This window comes from Seriola aureovittata, chromosome 15, assembly GCF_021018895.1.
Source record: "Seriola aureovittata isolate HTS-2021-v1 ecotype China chromosome 15, ASM2101889v1, whole genome shotgun sequence".
Classification (NCBI taxonomy): Eukaryota; Metazoa; Chordata; class Actinopteri; order Carangiformes; family Carangidae; genus Seriola; species Seriola aureovittata.
The window spans coordinates 19,718,951-19,735,987 of NC_079378.1; the positions used below are offsets into that span (position 1 = coordinate 19,718,951).

Genomic DNA, 17,037 nt, shown 5'->3' on the forward strand with positions numbered 1-17,037 from the left:
AAGGTCTGGTTCTCAGCAATTACTCAGCTCGCCTTGTTTGCACCCTGATTGCACTCTCTGCTTCCTGTTGATGGCACTGACTTCTCTCAGCTTGTTTGCACCTTTCTGTCTCTCGCTCTTCTTCCTGCCAGTGTGGACCTGAGTATCAACACGACCTGTACAGTAGGAAGGTCTTGCTCTCTGCCTCATGGTGACCGTATTCAGTTTGAATACAATGGCTGGTGATGAAAGGAGGTGAAGTGACACTGTTGTTGTAAAGCCCCTGATTCTAGAGATGATGGTGACATTGTTGTGATAAATATGGCTCATTTTCAAAAGGCTTAGATTACAGAACAACGGAAGGCCAAAGCAGCATTTGCACTGTTTCATCCACTATTATAAAAGTTTGTGTGACACCAAAAGTGTATGGCTGAACTCCAGCTGACATCAGCTCCTCTGCACTTAACTTCTTTTCATATTTCTTTTCTTATTTCTTTTTTATGTGGTAACATCCTGAAGCAATAATGTTTTCCTTCACATTTCTGTTCAGCTCTCAAAAGGTTGATGTTCTTGACCTTTTGGATTCTCACACTCTGCTGTGCGCATGAAGAAAATTCATGAACGGCGTCTGCTGTGTTGCTTTCCTCTCACAGTGTGTCTAATCCATTTTCTTTGCTAGAAAAATGCAATGTACAGGCAACACTGTTTGTTACACAAAAATATGTTTGATTCTTGACTTTTAACCCTACATTACTATGCTCAGATATTATTATGTTTTTTTAAGAATTTTGCTGTAGATGTAGGCTACTGCTGTTTATAAGATGCTCCGGCATGGAATGTAACCATTAGCTGGATTGCTATAGTTGTGGGAATGAGGAATTTGGCTACCATGCAAGTGAATTTGGAACGTATGCTGGCAACCCAAGGTGAACCTATAACTGTAGTGATGATAAAACATTGGTTAAAATCCAAAATACAAATGGTAATATGTATTCACTAAATTGTTGCTGAATTTGTTTATATATTTCAAAAACGATTGTTTGACTTTATTATTTAGGCCAGTGGCGCACTTGCGGGCCCTGAAGGTATTGCAAGTGGGCCGACAAATCATTTGCAAAATTTTGGTGATGTAACTATATTAAAAAAATTAAAATACAAAAATATAAATAATGTTTTAAAATGAAATGGTCTTTAAAAAATTTAAAATGTTGAAAAACTGTATTGATTGCTTTGTTTTTTTCTTTTCTTTTCTCATTGTAAGGCCTTTCACTGTGATAAGCCAATGGTATGAAGTTTTATGATGTCGTCGGCCGGACCACTTTGGCTGGACCACATTGTACACTTGTTTTCTATCTCAGTCTAATTAAAGCCAAAAGCTTACATCCATGGCAAAAACTGGAGAGTATCAAAATGGATAGCTGGTTAGCAACAGGAAGAATTAAAAGGATAAAGAGCCAAGAGACAGATGGTGAAAACCCCGCCAAACAATCAGTTCAGTCCTGAATGTTCAATCGTTATCATTAGAAGACAAAGCGAACATATCATTTGGTCTCTGTATTGTTATCGGTTGGATGTGGGCCACCAACATTTTCGAGATTTTCAAGGGGGCCATGAGTTGGAAAAGGCTGGAAAGAAATGAGGGAAGAAGGGTGGGGAAAGTGAAGTCCCCAGCTGCGGACCATCACTTTAATTCAAGACCACTAGCACTCCCTGATGATATCCAGGAATTTCAAATAAATTGTTATTATGTTTTAAGATTAGTTACAGATATAAAGAGGAAAAAACTAAATTTAGAAAAGGCATAAATTCAAGTTTAATGTTGCCTGAGTCACCCATCACAAAATATTGTTATCTACCCCGAGGGAAGTGCTTAGAAAGGTCAGCGCCCTTTCCAAACACACACAGAACACTGGTACAGAGCAGAGTTGTACAACTGAATTGCAATCCTTCCAGCAACAACTATGATAGGATTATAAAATATTAATTCATTGAAAACAATGATTGCTTCTTTGCTTGAAACCACCATTCAGGGACTTGGTAGTGACAGTCTTTGTGTTCGTGTTGTATTCTGGGGGACTAGCTTCCAGTAAATCCGTTCATAAACACACTCATAGCGGTGAACAAAAGAGTTCCTTTTGTAAATTGCAGCACATGAATGTGTAGCACTGTGTTGGTGGGCTGCTCCAACACTCACTGGCCTAGATACAGTATTGTATCAGGCTTTGCACTTGGCTGAATTTGTGTGAGGCTGTTTGTGTAGCTCTTCACAAGCAGGTACAAGCACATACACATTACACAAGGTTTGTGTCTGATTGGAAAACACATGTAGCGACATAGTGATTATGAGAACGCTTGTGCAGGCATGACAATGTTTTATGTTGTGAAAACTGATTTAGTTTCACATTGACCAGAACATGGTGTTATTCTGTTCATGAAACATGTTCAGTGAAACAAATTCACGACCTTCATAGACCAGAAGATTTGACGTTACACCAATTTTAGCTTGCTGCTTATCCATGTCAGCTCAGACCTTAAGGTGCTTTTGATGACTTACAAAATCCTAAATAGGCGTGCCCCTTCATACCTGTCTGATGTTCTTAATCCTCTTTATATTCCATCCCCTGCTCTCCGCTCTCAGGATACAGGGCTCCTGTCTGTCCCCAGAGTTTAAAAGACATCTGCAGGCTGCAGGGTCTTTTCCTATCGTGTCCCCTCCCTCTGGAAAAACCTCCCTGCTGACATCAGACTGTCTGACTCTTTAAATCCAAACTTAAAACTCATCTTTACACCTTAACCTTCAGTTAGTGACTTATTATTTGATAACCTCAGGCCTTGTACCTATTAACATTCTCCCACTGCATCTCTCTAACCTGTCCAGGCTGTATGCCTATCTCGCTCTCACTTCAATGTTCTTCTCCTTGTCCTCTCATTTTTCTTTTCTATCTTTTCTGTGCTGGACCATCGGCCATCCTGGGACCCCCTCTCTCTCTCCCACTCTTGGCTTTCAGTGCCTCATTTCAGATGTTTCAAGGAGTCCCAGCCTCCTCCTCGTCTCTCTCTACCTCTGTGTATTCGTTTCCCTCTCCTAGACGCGTGGATTATGTGCTTGCCTCTTGTGCGTTTTCCAGGTCTTCATGGTCGTGTAGCTCAGTTCCTACCTGTTGGCAGTACCTGGAAGTATCTTTATGTCCTACCAGATTATATTCTTCATTAATGTGTGTCTGCTGGTCAGCCACAATTATGTAAGTACAGAGGTTTGAGGGCACACAAGCATTTGTGTAGCCCTGCACTTGAGAAGCATGTACCTACAGCCATCCTGACACCTAATTAAGACTCTACATCATTGTGCTAATATGGTCGTCATGACAATCCTAAAATGTTTAGCTGGTGTAATGTTAACCATATTCACCATCTTAGTTTGCCGTGTTAGCATGCTACCACTTGCTAATTAGCATTAAACACAAAGTACAGAACACCAAAATAAAATATTTAGTATCAGGAAAAAAAAATTGACCTCATGATGACACTGAAGGAAAAGTAAAGGTGACAAGTCATCCTATCTGGACATGAATGTACAGTGTCTTCCAAGTGTAATGGATCTCCATTCAGTAGCTATAGTTATAGTTATAGTAGATATATAGATATTCTAATCTAAAATGTCATGGTGGTGTCCAATAATCTTTAGTCATCTTTTCAGGATACTGGAAAAATTAATTATTAGTTTTAGCTTTTGGAAATGATGTGTTATCACCAAAGGTGGACAGAGTACACAGCTCCATTACAATAAGTATTGATCCTTCTGGCCAAATTATTACTCCAACACAAGTGAAAGTTGTTCAGTCAAGTTTTTACACTTGAGTTGAAATACCGGAGTACTTGCATTTTAATTTACTTAAGTATTCAAAAATATCCTACATTTTTAGTGTATTGCTACGTTGCTCCACATTTACAGAACCTAATGACCCTGAGACAACCTGAAATGACTGACTGTAGAACCTGTAGAATAAAAAGCTTGTAGGATATGCTGCAAAGTTTATAGAAATGGACATAAAAACACAACTGAATCAACAAAAAGACAGCCGACTACCATAAGCTGTCTGTTCAAAAGTTTATCTGGGAGTAAATAAACGTTATATCGACATGGTTTCTCAATTTTGACGGCTAAGTTTTTTAGGCAGTGATGAAGTTTGGTTGTAGTAAACACAAGTTTAAAAGAAATGAAGTGGAGTCAAAAATACAATATTAGTCTTTTAAATGTAGTGGAGTAAGAATCATAAGTTTCAAAGTTAAGTACAGATACTTGAAAAACTCAAGTATATGTACTTTGTTACTGTCTAACCATGGTAACCACCTACTTGTCTATTCATTTTGATATAAATCTAGATATGTTTATGAGCCTTATTGCAAATATATTTAAATTTGGTGCCAAGGCTGTGTTTTTTATCTCTCCCTGTGAAGCATCATTTAAAACCACTGCATGAAGAGATCAATGCAACTTCCCCCGGGGAAACCAAGAAGAAACAGAGCTTGCAGGTGGATTCTGGGGTGGAGGTGGGGCGTGACATGCATAGGTATCAGCAGCTGTAGAAGCAGCAGTAATGAGCAGCCAGTTTGTCAGCCTAAACAGAACACCCAATGGGTAATAGCAATAATTTACTGTGTATGTAGCTCCCATGTTTTGCCTCATTAGTGTTTTTTTTTTTTTGTTTTTTTCCTTTTTGTGGTCACTGTTTTTGTTCGGCCTAATCTCAAAGACATACACGTTCAAACCAATTCAGAAAAGGGACAGAAAGGACGCTGTTGGTTTGGTTCAGGAGTTGGCTTTTATGTTCTATACCGCTCCTGGTAATGAAAACAAAATTGATGTTTTCCTCATAGAGCTCTGACAAGGATTGTCAGCAGCTTTTGTGGAGTTAGCCGACTGCAGCGTCTCAGTGGAAACTGGAGCAAAGTGCCTCAAATGGAATTAAGATAGTTAAGGTTTCTAATTAATTATCAATGAGCAGCTATATTTTTGGTGATCATCCTTTTCTTTGTGTCCTGATAAAATATTATGTGTCAGTATTGACTCAGTGTGCCTCTGTACAAACAACTTGATGTTGTCTTAACATATGTGTTTGTTGTGTATATACCATTTATAATAAGGATTATCTTTAAAGTGACACTTTATTAAATATTTTTCTGAAGGATCATAAGGGTGCTGGACCATTTTACAACATTTAGTACATTATTTCTGTTTATCTAGATAAATATGATGTACTGTATAAGCCTTCAGAATAAATACCACATAGAAAAGCCGAAAATGCCCCTTGGTGATTTTAAAGGTATATTTTGCCATCACTTGAACGTCCAGCCACTCGACATTCAGCTTTCATTTTGGAAATATTTTGACAATTGCAGACATAAACTCCTAAGACGATAGCTGGCTCTTTGGTGGGTAAATGCTCCACTTGATTCAGTGCAGGAAGTGTACAGTGGAGTTTTAGAGGTTTTGCACTCAAAACAGCCGCAGCATGAAACAGCCCTGATGTACGATGGCCCTGAGAGCTGAAAGCACTGCAACTTACGTTATTTGATGGGGGGTTGTGTGATGTATTTATATCTATAGTCAGTGTATTGCCTGCAGTAGATTTGGATCGGGAACAAAGCTGAGTGATGTGCTGCTGTGGACAGAGTTAGCAGAAAAACGTATTTAGCCACTTTAAAAAATACCCACAGAGAAAAACAATATCAATATCTTGCTTTATTTTGAATATTTTCCCTGCTTTATTTTGCTGTCAAACAGCCCTTTTCTTTAGAGCTAAATTAGCGCACCTATGCTTAGCACTGTCTGACTCAAACAGCTGATCTGCAGAGCAATACAGTGCTGCTTCTCTAAACTGGCAGCACATTGATCTTAATCTACTGTAAGTAATACACTGACTATAGACAACTACCTCACAAAACCTCATGTCAAATAGCCTGAACTATCACTTTAAGAAAACACATAAAAATAGACAAACACAAGCAAATTCAGAAAATAATTTGACAACACATGCACTGCAAAAGCACACAACAGCCAAATACGTGTGTCAAATTGATGAAGATGTTTTCTGAATTTGCTTGTGTCTTGTCTTTTGAGCTTTCAGGGCCACTACACTGATGAGAGTGAGAGTGAACCAAAACTGTAAACCTGTGCAAACAACAAAATGAAAAACCATGAGCCGAAGGAGCGTGTACAGCTGTGGAGAAGTGCTGAGTTGATAATAATTCTTTTGTCACAACAAATGACCAGTTCTTTGGCGCATGCTTCATATCAAAGTATCGATTAGTGCTGCTACAGAGCCTTCATCAGCTGTAGCTGTACTTTAAAACAATGACTCACATGTCCCTGCAGCTGTCTTTACACTGCTGCCCAGCTGACCGGATCACTGAACACAAATACTCCATCAAAGCAAACTGCTGGCACCAGCCAAAGGCCAAACATTTTCAAATAGTTCATTACAGTAATGAATCTCTGTTCACAAGCACTGAACACAAAACAGAATCAATATCAGAAAGCTCGTTCTGATGACCGGCTTCAACATTGCTGATTTTGACCGACGATAAAAGAAAAGTCTGACTTGATGATGCTATCACAACAAACACGCATGAAACTAATTATTAAATCACATTTCCATCAGATGAACTGGATCACTTCCACAACGCACTGAAAAACACTATCAATGTTATATGTGAAATTGTCTTTAAAGCAAAATTAACAAACAGTTACCACCATTTAGCAGATCTAAACAAACCATTGGCACAATGATTTCCCTGTGCTATGATTTTGCCATTTTGATTCAGTAAATAATTGATAAATGAGTCAATGAAGGCTTGTTCTGAATGATAACAACCCTGGATGAAACTGAGCACATCTGTATGCAACTACAAGAACACTGCCATACTGTATACTTTCAACCAACTGGATTCTGCTTCAACTGTCTCTTCTCATATTACAGCCTTGCAGCCTCATGACACTTGAATGCTTGTTCTTGCTTGTGCCATCCGTCGCCTATTCAGCAACAATTCATTACTTGCATCCATTCAGAGACTTAAATGCTGTCATTTACCCAGCGATGTTCAGTGACTGCTTGCTGGGGATTGTTCGCTGATGCCAGGAGACAGTGTTCTCACAAATGTGTCCCCTCCAATGAATGTTAGCCTGTGTTCACTATTGTTACAATGCCGTCGCTGTGTGTAAAGTAGTGACTCACTGTCAATGATTGTTCCATTGTAAAGCTTTTAAGACAATACACCAATGTCCTGAATCCAAAAGTAGATTATGTGTTATCTGACTTGGTTACTGGTTTTTGAGTAACATTTTAAGAAACTCTCTTTAGATGTATATTTCTGGGACTTATTCCCCGAACACTAGGAGCAGAAACTACAAATAAATTGGCATTTATGGTTTAAATATATAGAAGCACCATGAAATATATAGGAGCACATTTTCTTTAATTGGACTTATCTGTATATTTTGGATGTGACATGCAGATACATGGCAGCGCATCTGAAGAAAGAGGTGTGAGATGAGAAATAGTACAGGCAGCTTTTCCTTTCATTGGGATTAACAGCTGAAACTGTTTAACATGTCTGATATATTTCTGGAGTTTTAAAAAGCTTTGCTGTACTTACAGTGTCAGACTGCAAATGTGTCATGAATGCCACCTGAATGATGTTATCTCCAGGAAGGGTGACAAAGTGATAAATAAAGACTTTCCATCTCCTTTAAGGACGCAAGTTGTGTCAACTTTGAGTAATACGAGGCCATAAAATCTGACATACCTAACATTTCAGTGAAAACAACAACAGTAAAAATAACTTGAACTGAGAACCCAGAGCCTCCTGGGTTCTTCTATGTGATAAAGGGCTCTGCGGTTAGCATGATTTATAATCACACTTTAGGCTAAGTGACATTAGATTGCATAAATATTAAGTAGAAGCGGATGCATACACTGATCCTCACCATCAACTGAAGCTTCATTTTCACAACCAATTTGACTCACTGATAATTGCAATCCATCATTCTGAGCCTTTGGAATCGATGGGCAGAACCAAGTGGTGATGTTGTCTATAGTAAACCACAGTCATGTCATTATGATAAATGGCTCAATCAGCTGGACCTGAGGAGGCTGTACCTTATGAGTCACACAGAGATCAGAAAAGTTGAGGGAGATTTGGCCCAAACTTTATATTCTGATACGATAAGTTTGATAAATACACAGCCTCCTGGGAAGCATCATGTATTGAGGAGGAATTGGTGTGGAGAAGAGCTTGCCTGTTATCAGGCTTTCTGAAGAATAACACTAGTGTAAAATTCCTTTTCTATTTATTAATCCCAGTCAAGAGTCCAAACACACCAATGTATTACTCCTGTACCACTGTCTGTTTCAATAAACGTGTGCCTCAACCCTGGAAATCAAAGAAAACTATGTTCCTGAAAACCTACTTCAACTACAGTTGCTTACAGAGACAGAGTGCTGACTTCACTCATGTAATACATCATGTTGAACAGCACAGGCACAGAGCAAAGAACGAGCTTCATTCTGCTGGACTCGAATATGAAGAACACATTTGTCCGGCAAAAGGAAATGAAAAAATGAAAACTAGAAGTGTGGTATGGCGTGGGAAATTACTTTTTCTGTGGAAATCTTACAAAAAAAGACTTAAATGACTTAAGAGGATGGTTACTTCACAAATTCAGCAGCAGCTTGTCTCTCTGCTTCGTTTTTTTCCAAAACAGAGGGGGGACTCTGACATCTGATGGGTCGGACAGATCTGAAGTCCAAATGACAGTGATGGCTTCTGACTCTGACTAATTTATACATGTTACAAACATGTTACATGCAGACTTGATAAGAATAAAGAACTCTTCTAATATTCAGGCTACAAACCTTCATTAATGGACTTTGAATCACATTGATGTGATTCTTAAAAGTGGACAAAGATTATGTTTCAGGATCTTAACAAAGCACAGTTTAGTTTTTGAAAAGAAAGGTTGCTAGTATGAATAAATAATTGAGACAAGATGTGCAATTCCAACAAAACACTGTAAGAGATCATACACAGATTTTGTGTAGACAACCAATCTTTTCTCTTTAACTTAAAATAAAAACAATAATGATAATAATGATAATGATAATAATAATGCATTTATTAATTTCAAATTGATGCGATGTAAAATTCTTATTTTTAGACCACCTCATAACTTATAAACATAGGGTCTTATGATAATGATGAAGTCTTTTGACTTGTTGAATGAAAACAACAGAAACCCTGAAAAAGGTTAATATGAATTTTTCTACCAGCTTGCATTTAAAATTTAACAAGGTCGCCTGGTCAATTGAGGTGGTTTGTGCATCTGGTTAGGTTGCCTCCTTCCGTTGGAGGAGTTCCAGGCACGTCCAAGGTGCCTGGTAGGAGGCCTTGCGGTAGACCCAGAACATGCTGGAGAGACCTAGAACACGCTGAAAAGCTGGAAAACATTGCAGAGGAAAAGGACGTCTGGACTACTGTTCTTGACATGCTGCCACTGCGACCCAACCTTGGATAAACAGAAGCAAACGGATGGATGGAAGGTCACTGGGAGCAGCCTTGCCTATTGTCTTTGTACAGACTGTGTGTGATGTGGCTTCAGCAGCAGCAGTAGTCACAGCTGCTCTATATATACTGTGTATATATATATATATATATATATGTATAGAGAGAGAGAGAGAGAGAGAGAGAGAGACAGAGAGAGAGAGATTGAGAGAGAGATCAGATATTCGAGGTTGGTCAGTCTGACATTCACATTGTCAAAATTCAAAAGATGTCACATAAAATTTAAACAACCATGTAAAAACAATAGTGTAAGGGCACACAAACATGACCTGAGTGTGTACTGTAGGAGTGCATGTGCTTTCTGTGTGCATATGTGAGCTCTTAATTCTATTCTGCACTTCTCATAACCATTTTATTAGTTGTGAATAATTACATACTTTCATTTTTCACAGATACTAGAGAGCCCTAATCAAAAAGCATTTAGGCTTCACCATTAAAGCTGCTTAGAGGCAAAAAGCAATTGTGCTCCTTAATGGTGCTCAATTAAATAAAAATGAGCTGATAAAGCTGTTTTGTGACACATTATTTAGAAATGTGTGGCTCTTCCAAGGCATTTTGTATCAAAGAGTGTCAAAATACACAGAACACTCAGCAGTTCTCATAAACTGTAGAGGCATGAGCAAGCTGCTGCTCAGGGATCATCAAGGACCCTCATAATTACTCTTCTCCCACACTAATGGAAAAAAAGAAGAGGAAAATGGAAAGCGACAGTCTTACAGTGCTTTTATTTAAACTTGAAAAGGCTTGTCTAAGATTTTTTTTTTTTTTCTATTAATATCTGTCACAGGCCATTGGCCAAGAGCATATGAAGTAATTATCACATGTGATATTTTGGCCTTGGAGACCTGCTGTCATGTATTTGGCCTGGTTCATCTCTGGCGCTTCACACCTGTGTTTTTTCCCAGATCATTTTCCTGTGTTTCCCTGGTTTGCTTGGCATATTCTGCTTAAATGGGCAGTGATCTTTAAAAGGGACCAGACATTCATTCACCATAACGTCTGGATTGGGATTGTAGATGAGTGGCAGGCGCTCCACCCACTTGTCCCAAACCTCTCTGATCGCACCGACAACGACCAAGTCAAAATGAACCACCTGTGATAACATGAAATGCCTGTAATGACATGGTGTCACAAAAAATGCCTGACCAGACTCTACCTGCCATAAACTACAAGCGGATTCACTTCTGGACCTGTATACACCACCCAGAATCAACAGACCAATGTATCCTTGGATGTCTGTTCAATCTATATTCTTACAGTTCTCTTTGAACACCTGTCTCCACTTCAAGTTTGTCATATTTACGAGTATGGTTTGAATTGGTTCCTTTAAGAACAGGTCAAAGCAAGATTGGAAGTCACTGACCCCTGGACAAATTCCTATTCTTTGACAGCCTTTATCAGTTTCCTCTACTTTGTAGAGCAAATCTTTAAAAACAAATACACGTATACAGACAGACAGACAGATAGATAGATAGATAGATAGATAGATAGATAGATAGATAGATAGATAGATAGATACATGTTAAAAATAAAGGCAAAGCTTTTACCAGCTCAAAATATAGTTAGATTGACAGTCCAATTAATTCCAAGAAATAAAGGATAAACAGAACAGCAGGATGTATTGTATGTTTCAACAACGCGTATCATTCAGCAAACAAACTGGTTTGTATTGTTCAACTCTTTTTATTTCAAAGTCAGCTCTTTTTCTATAACTCCCCAACACACACATACACATATACACATAAACATACGCACACACACACACACACACACACACACACACACACACACACACCACAAACTCTGTAAACGACCTTGCGACCAAAAGAATACCGCTTCAAATCTTCAAAGTGGCTGTCTCTCCCCACACTTGCAGGTATGCAGCAGCCGCTCAATCAGTTGATGTGAGATAAACTGGGACCGGGCAGCTCCCAGGTGTGAAGGTAATGTATGTACAGAATGTGGATGAAGGTAAAGCAGGGCACACATCATCGAAAAAGAACACGCACACTCAATCACTTGTTTGTTAAGTGTGGAGTAAGGGGCCAAAAGCTGATTAACTTAGCTCAGCTTAGACTGGAAACGGGGAAACAGCTTGCTGGAAAAAAAATCACACACCAGCACCTCTAAAGCTCACCAATTAACACATTGTGTCTTATTCATTCAATACATACAAAAAGAAAAGTATAAAAATGGAACATTGCAGTATCACATTGAGCGCCACTGTTTCTGGGCTGGGTGCAAGAACTTCCTGGGGTCTCGTTGTCACAGTCAGCGACAAAGCGGTTGCCAGTCAGTGTCTTAATTAGAGTGAAATAATGAGCTTAAAGGTGCTGGTAGGCAGATTTTTTTTTACTTAAGGTGCAGTCAGGATAGCTCTTTCCTCCTGCTTCCAGTATTTATGCTAAGCTAAGCTAACCAGCTTCTGGCTGTCGCTTTATCAAATATCAGCTTGTAGTCAAACATGACACCTTGGTTTTTGAAAAAAGATTTTATATGAGTTGTTATTGATGTCAGTAGAGACCTGACCTGGAGCGAAAACCAAAATTTGAAGAATTGTCGCTAAAAATAGTTGCTAATCTTGGACAGACCTAGACAGACAAACATAGATAGTTAAATTTGAGAGGTATTATCAACGTAGCAATGATAAAACACACAACCAAAGTGGCGGTTAAAATACCCTAAGGGGAGAATATATAACCCCTGCGGCACCCACAAGTCTAAAATAAGCAAATAAATAAGAGGATTTCTAGCCAATCGATTAGAATAACATGATCAATAATGTAAAATGCTGTAGACAAAACCGTGGTCCAAGTGCATGAGACCAGTGCACGCTCAACATGTAACTGAGCTGTCTCGGTGCCATGTTTCTGACAATATTGATCAAATATGTCATTTTCTTCATCAAGTTCCAGAAGTTGCTGGCAGACTATTTTTTCTAAAATCTTAAATGACTTATAGGTCTGTAGTTCATTGGTAAACTAGGATCCAGGTGCAGATTTTTTTATAAAAAAGGGTTGAACTGAGGCGACTTTGAAAGATTCAGGTACACAGCCTGACGAGGGGACTGGTTGATAATAGCAAGCAGAGGTGGTCCAATAATGCTAATGGCTTCTTTAAGTAATTTGGGAGGCACAATGTCAAGGGGACACATGGAAAAATAAGTGCGGGGAAACAATATCAATCAAATCACTAAAGGAGATTGGAGAAAATTGATCTAGTAGGACGAGAAAGAGGGGGGATGGCTCAGTATGGGGGCTGGGGGGGGGGCAATGGACGCTCTTATTCAGTTGATTGTATCTATGAAAAGGATAGAAGTTCACAATCCTCCACAGATGCCATCATTTATTCAGGAAGATGAGGTGGATTTTGGGACTGATTTGGTTTAAAGGGGGCAGCAGCTTCTGAAGCAGATGCACATATGTCATTAAAATGCTTAAACATGGCCCACTTTGATTCAGCACAGAAATAATAGAAGAAAATGTAACTATAGACTGACTGTTAATGATGCAGCATTTTTTCAGTGGGCTTCTGGGCAAAAGGGTTGGATGTAAAATAGAATCAAACATAAAACACTTCTGATCACAGATAATACCATCCAATTTTAGGGAGCTCTGTGTCATACCCATGGTGAATACTAGGTCAAGGGTATGGCCGCAGTTTTGAGTGAAAAAAAATAATACTAAGATCACCCTAATCAATGAATCATCAATTGATGATCAAACAGTACTGGCAGGCTGTGGCAGTCAAATCATGATTGACTGGAACTGAAAAGGTCCAACATGTGCCAAGAAAACATCACCTACACAATTACATCACCACCAGCAGCAGCAGCTTCAAATGTTGACAAAAGGCAGGTCGGGTTCATGGATTCGTGCCATTAATGCCAAACTCTGACCATCTGCTCCCTCAGCAGAAATCCAGATTCATCAGACCATGCTACATTTTTCAGTCTTCAGCTGTCCAGTGTATATGTAAGTCAAAGCCCACTGCAGCCTCAGATCTCTGTTCTTGGCTGACAAGGGTGGAACCTGTTTTCTGCTGTTGTTGTCCATCCACCTCAACGTCTGCTCTCCTCTGACCCCGTTCTTATGTTTGATGTGAACATTTACTGAAACTCCTAACCTGTATCTGCAGGATTTCATGCATTGCACTGCTGCCACATCATTGGCTGACTGGAAATTTTATGAATGAGCAGTTGCACAGGTGTTTCTCAGTGAGTGTACCGTACGACACTGCTGTCATTCTTATTCTCTAACTTTTTGGGAAGAAAGTGTATAGGTTTATATTTCAAAAAAGTCACACTATTCCGGTAATGCTTGTAGAGACCTCTGGGAATTGTGGTAACGCTACATACCACACTGGTTTTGTGATTACTTCTCAACAGCGTGGACAGACTGATTCAGGTAAGAAATAATGATAAATGTTAGACCTCTGTGTCTGATAATCTTATCATAGTGCTGTCCCTACACCTTATTGGTGATGATGATTTCCATGCAGTAGCTTCTCAATTGAATTAGAACACAAATAGCAATTTACTCTGAACACACATCATGAATGACAGTAGAGACCATCATGCAATGGGATCACATCAACTACATCAGTCTTTAAGACAAGTACTCAGCACTCATGGGTTGGACCACACTCTTCTTTGTTTTGATCTCAGCTACACATCTGTAAAGTTTTATGACTCCACGACCATATTTTGCTATGATGACACACACACACACACACACACACACACACACACACACATACAATGTGAAAACAATACCAGCAACACAGTGCAGTATACAGATTATTAAAATACTGAGCACACACGCCGTGTGACATATGCATGTGCTGTAGGAGATCATCCTTATGTAACACAAGACTGAGACAACTGAGAGAACTGATGTCACAATGTAATATCTAATATCTATTTCATACCCAGCTGAGCTGCTCCAGACTGCCAATTTTCTATTTTTGAATATTTCTGTTTGTCTTCATTTTCTGTTTCATCCTTGCTCTTTACAGTCAGCCTACAGCACATTTACAATTAAGCTAGGAGAATATTGTCTGCCTCCCAGTGCCTACAGTTTACCAAATGATTTCAGATTCATGCCATCTGCTGTAGATTTGATCGGGGTTTCATATTAAACGATATGAGCATGTGTGATGTGCATTTGTTGTCAATCATTAATATTGTCAACAACAAGGCAGCAATATAAACCAAAGAGAATGAGCCTTGTGCAATTACTATTGGTTACAAAAAAGGAAAAAAACAAGAAATAGAGTCATTCTCAACTTCTGAGAGAAGGAGTATCTTTGTTTTCCTGCTACAGCTCCAACAGTGTGTATGTGTAGGTGCAAGACCTCTAGTGAATACACCTACACACACTATTCTCACAGTGTGATAAGTGCACTCTACAGGCTCAGTAATGTCACCACTCTCTGATAGAGATGTAGCACTAGATAGACAAGGTGAAGAAAGCCATTGAGCTTTGCCTAATTGAGGCATAATAAAACAGTCAAATTTATCAGCGCTGCCATAACTGTCAGGCACCAGAGTCAATCTGTCTCCTTCTAGCGTAGTATGACCCTGTTCACTCACAATATGTGTGATACAACAATTTCCGTGGATATGATGTAACTAGCGATGTTTTGCCATAGAAGAACAAACTCTGAAACTGAGATAAGACGTGTGGGCGAATTTTAGGTTTCTCTAACACAAACTGAATTATATAATGATAATTAACCGTCTTTAAACAGCTGTTCACAAATCATGTTCAAGGTTTATGGTTAAAAAAAAAGGCTTAAGACAGAACTTGTTTGTAGGACTTGGAACTTGAGTTGGTAGAATAAAAAAAGGTAAATGAATCACATTATTTCCCTGTCAGACTCCTTCACATAATCTTCTCCACATAATCCCTTTGAGGGGAAAAGAGACATTTCCCTCACTTCAGGTGCTCAGGGCACATATTTGCATTTACAGACGCTCATTTAACATAATTTCAGGACACCAGGCTCCCCTGTGTCATCAACAGGAAGCTGTTTTTGCTCAGGTTTCATTGTCAGGCTTGTTTTCCCTTCATGCTCTTTGTGAGGATACTGAAACTAAAAGTTAAAGGGTAATGCTGGCATTATATACACAGTACACTCCTTTTAAATAAATAATTCTGCCCTCCACTAATAAAACCAAAAAGCCCTGTTCTCCACTGATCAACACATCTTGGTTACTTCCATATAGTACTTCATCATGGACATAATCCTGTAATAATCTGCATACATTCGTGGGATTGGAAAAATTGATTTTTACATAAATGCCCATAAAAAAAGTCATTTTATTGATGACCCTGAGCTTTAGAAAAACATAAGATGGTGAAGCTGTCTTTGAATTTTTAATTCAGTCCAACTAAAGATTGATTTAATTCCTGCAGGGAATCCTTGACATTAGAGCTTAGCGTCATCTTTCTAAAGACTGACAAGTTGTGAGGCTAGTGTGAGGTGAAGGGAACTTTTTCCTCCTCCTTGTTGGAGAATCTGTGGCATCAACCAACACAAAAAGCTTTTGCATAAACTTAACACTACTTATCATCTTTGATTATCCCAGGCAGATTCTGGCAGATGATTTGCAGACAGGGAGCATAAGAAAAGAAAACAGTGCACCACTGTGTGTTAACAGGAGCCACAGCGAAGAAGGCAGAAGGATGTAAACATGGACATACAAACAGCACAGACAGGGGAATAGAAGAAGTCTTACCTGGGAACACGAGCACAGCAAACACCCATGACAGGATGATGAAACATACCGAATTACACATGCTTCCCAAAAAGTGCTGATTCTGATCTGCTTGTTTGTTTTTCTTTTTCTATCTTCCCACAACCAGGCTTCAAAGAGCTGCCCACTTAGCTTTTTTTTTCTCTTTCTTCCTTTTTTCCTGAATGTCAGTTTGAACAGCTTTTCATTCCCACTTGTGGGTTGTACTGAAGATGCTTAAAATCCAGTGCAAGTAGTAGTTGGTGGCACACAGACACTGGCTCCTCACGTAGTATTCGATCTTCCTCTCCTCCACGTACTACAGCACACAGAGGGACCAGCACTCTGCAAGATTGAGGGGAGAGGAGGGGGGAGGGTGGCCTCTGCTCAGCTGGCATTGGCTAACGCTGCTGTCGATCACCCATGAACAGTTCTAGCTCTGTTTTTTTTTTCCTTCCTTCCTTCCATTTTTTTTTTTTTTTTAGCTGCTTTGAATCCTCAACCCTGCTTTCCTTTCTCTGCCCTGTGACAGAAGTAGAGCAGGATTAAAAAGATGATGGAGGACTAATATTCAATACAGGCTAAATAAATAGCAGCCTCTTAGTTAATATAAAAGGTAATCTGGGATTGGGGAAATTTTCTGAAAATTATGGAAATTATCCCTTGATATATTTTTGTGTTTATTTTCTATGCTGTCT

At 39.1% G+C, this 17,037-nt stretch overlaps 1 protein-coding gene across 1 annotated transcript in view; it reads right to left on the reverse strand.

Moving 5' to 3' along the window:
* opcml (opioid binding protein/cell adhesion molecule-like) overlaps positions 1–16,664 on the reverse strand; it is a 304,122-nt gene extending 287,458 nt beyond the window's left edge. Inside the window, exon 1 of the mRNA XM_056396764.1 lies at positions 16,343–16,664. Coding sequence (XP_056252739.1) covers positions 16,343–16,403 — 61 coding nt within the window. The 5' untranslated portion in view covers positions 16,404–16,664. The remainder of the gene's footprint in view (positions 1–16,342) is intronic.
* Positions 16,665–17,037: the final 373 nt, after the last annotated feature.